Here is a 1,286-nt window from a genome sequence, read left to right on the forward strand (position 1 = left end):
TAAATTCACTGTAAGTTTGAAAATAAAGGTCAGTTAATGCTGTTTCCAAAAAGCTTGGGATGTTGTGTAAAAATACTACGAAGACAAAATGCTGATGTGGAAGCACAACATAACCCAAACTGTCAGCTATAAAATTACTCTGAAAATTATACTACTGTACAAAATAGATTTTTTTCTTCTTTTTTTTTTTACTTTAGTAAAAGTTAAACAGGAGAAAAGTCTTTATGTAATCCCTCTTCAGGTTTCCCTACTGACCAGTCTTTTAATGGAAGAAACATTTTGTATCCCTCAGGTAGCGCTGCCCCTGGCCCAGTCCCTGAAGACTACATCAGGGTTTACAGCATGAGGTTCTGCCCTTTTGCCCAAAGGACCAGACTGGTGCTCAAAGCCAAAGGAATCAAGTAAGACTACTCTTTATTCTAGTTTGCTGTAGAAATGAAAAATCATCACAGTCATTCAACCTGTGCTTAAACATGCACACATAACCTGCTTTTTTGTTTTCAGATACGAAACCATAAATGTCCACCTGAAAGAAAAACCCGATTGGTATCTTAAGAAGAATCCTCTTGGTCTTGTCCCAACGCTTGAGACACCTGCTGGTAAGGTGATATACGAGTCACCCATCACCTGTGAATACCTGGATGAAGTTTACCCTGAAAAGAAGCTGCTTCCCTCCTCTCCCTTTGCTAAGGCTCAACAAAAGATGATGCTGGAGCACTTTTCCAAAGTAGGTCACACAAAGACTTGCATATAAACCTTAACGTTTTGTTTTTTGTTAACCACCACCAAATAATAATATTAATGTCACTGTTTCCTACAGGTGATACCGTACTTCTACAAGATCCCAATGGATAAAAAGAAGGGAGAGGATGTCTCCGGACTGGAAGCTGAACTGAAAGAAAAGTTTGCCAAGTTAAACGAGGTAGGCCACACCTTTGAGGCCTCTGGTTCCTTTATCCATTAACCCAACATATGAGGTGATACACTGTGTGTGAATGAGTGTGTGCCTGTGAATCACAGTCATTGATCAAAGGTTGTTTTTATTAAAACAAATAAGTTTATCTTTCCTGTCAGTGCCTGGTTATTCCAGTTAATTACAACTCTAATAAATGTAACATTCAATTTCTAGGACCTCGTTAACAAGAAGACCAAGTTCTTTGGTGGCGATTCTATAACAATGATCGACTACATGATGTGGCCGTGGTTTGAGAGGGTAGAAGCGTATCAGGTCAAACAGTAAGTAATAATCTTTACAGATATTTAACCTATAGAAAATTGTAAACATT

At 38.3% G+C, this 1,286-nt stretch overlaps 1 protein-coding gene across 1 annotated transcript; it reads left to right on the forward strand.

Annotated features, from left to right (window-relative positions):
- Positions 1 to 261: 261 nt before the first annotated feature.
- Positions 262 to 1,286, forward strand: LOC102289004 (glutathione S-transferase omega-1). The gene is made up of 4 exons (XM_005953624.3): positions 262 to 401; positions 505 to 727; positions 821 to 922; positions 1,130 to 1,286. Exons 1-4 carry the CDS (start codon positions 343 to 345, stop codon positions 1,238 to 1,240), a joined length of 495 nt encoding a protein of 164 aa, XP_005953686.1. The 5' UTR covers positions 262 to 342; the 3' UTR covers positions 1,241 to 1,286.

The sequence above is a fragment of the Haplochromis burtoni genome, unplaced genomic scaffold, assembly GCF_018398535.1.
Source record: "Haplochromis burtoni strain Fernald_Lab_line unplaced genomic scaffold, NCSU_Asbu1 Contig_6329, whole genome shotgun sequence".
In the NCBI taxonomy this organism is placed as follows: domain Eukaryota; kingdom Metazoa; phylum Chordata; class Actinopteri; order Cichliformes; family Cichlidae; genus Haplochromis; species Haplochromis burtoni.

Excerpts from the sequence above, each read along its gene's own strand:
- LOC102289004 (XM_005953624.3), top strand. The coding sequence starts at position 343 with ATGAGGTTCTGCCCTTTTGCCCAAAGGACCAGACTGGTGCTCAAAGCC. Across the intron at positions 728-820 it reads TGCTGGAGCACTTTTCCAAA|GTGATACCGTACTTCTACAA; the intron begins GTAGGTCACACA and ends TGTTTCCTACAG. Across the intron at positions 923-1,129 it reads AGTTTGCCAAGTTAAACGAG|GACCTCGTTAACAAGAAGAC; the intron begins GTAGGCCACACC and ends TTCAATTTCTAG.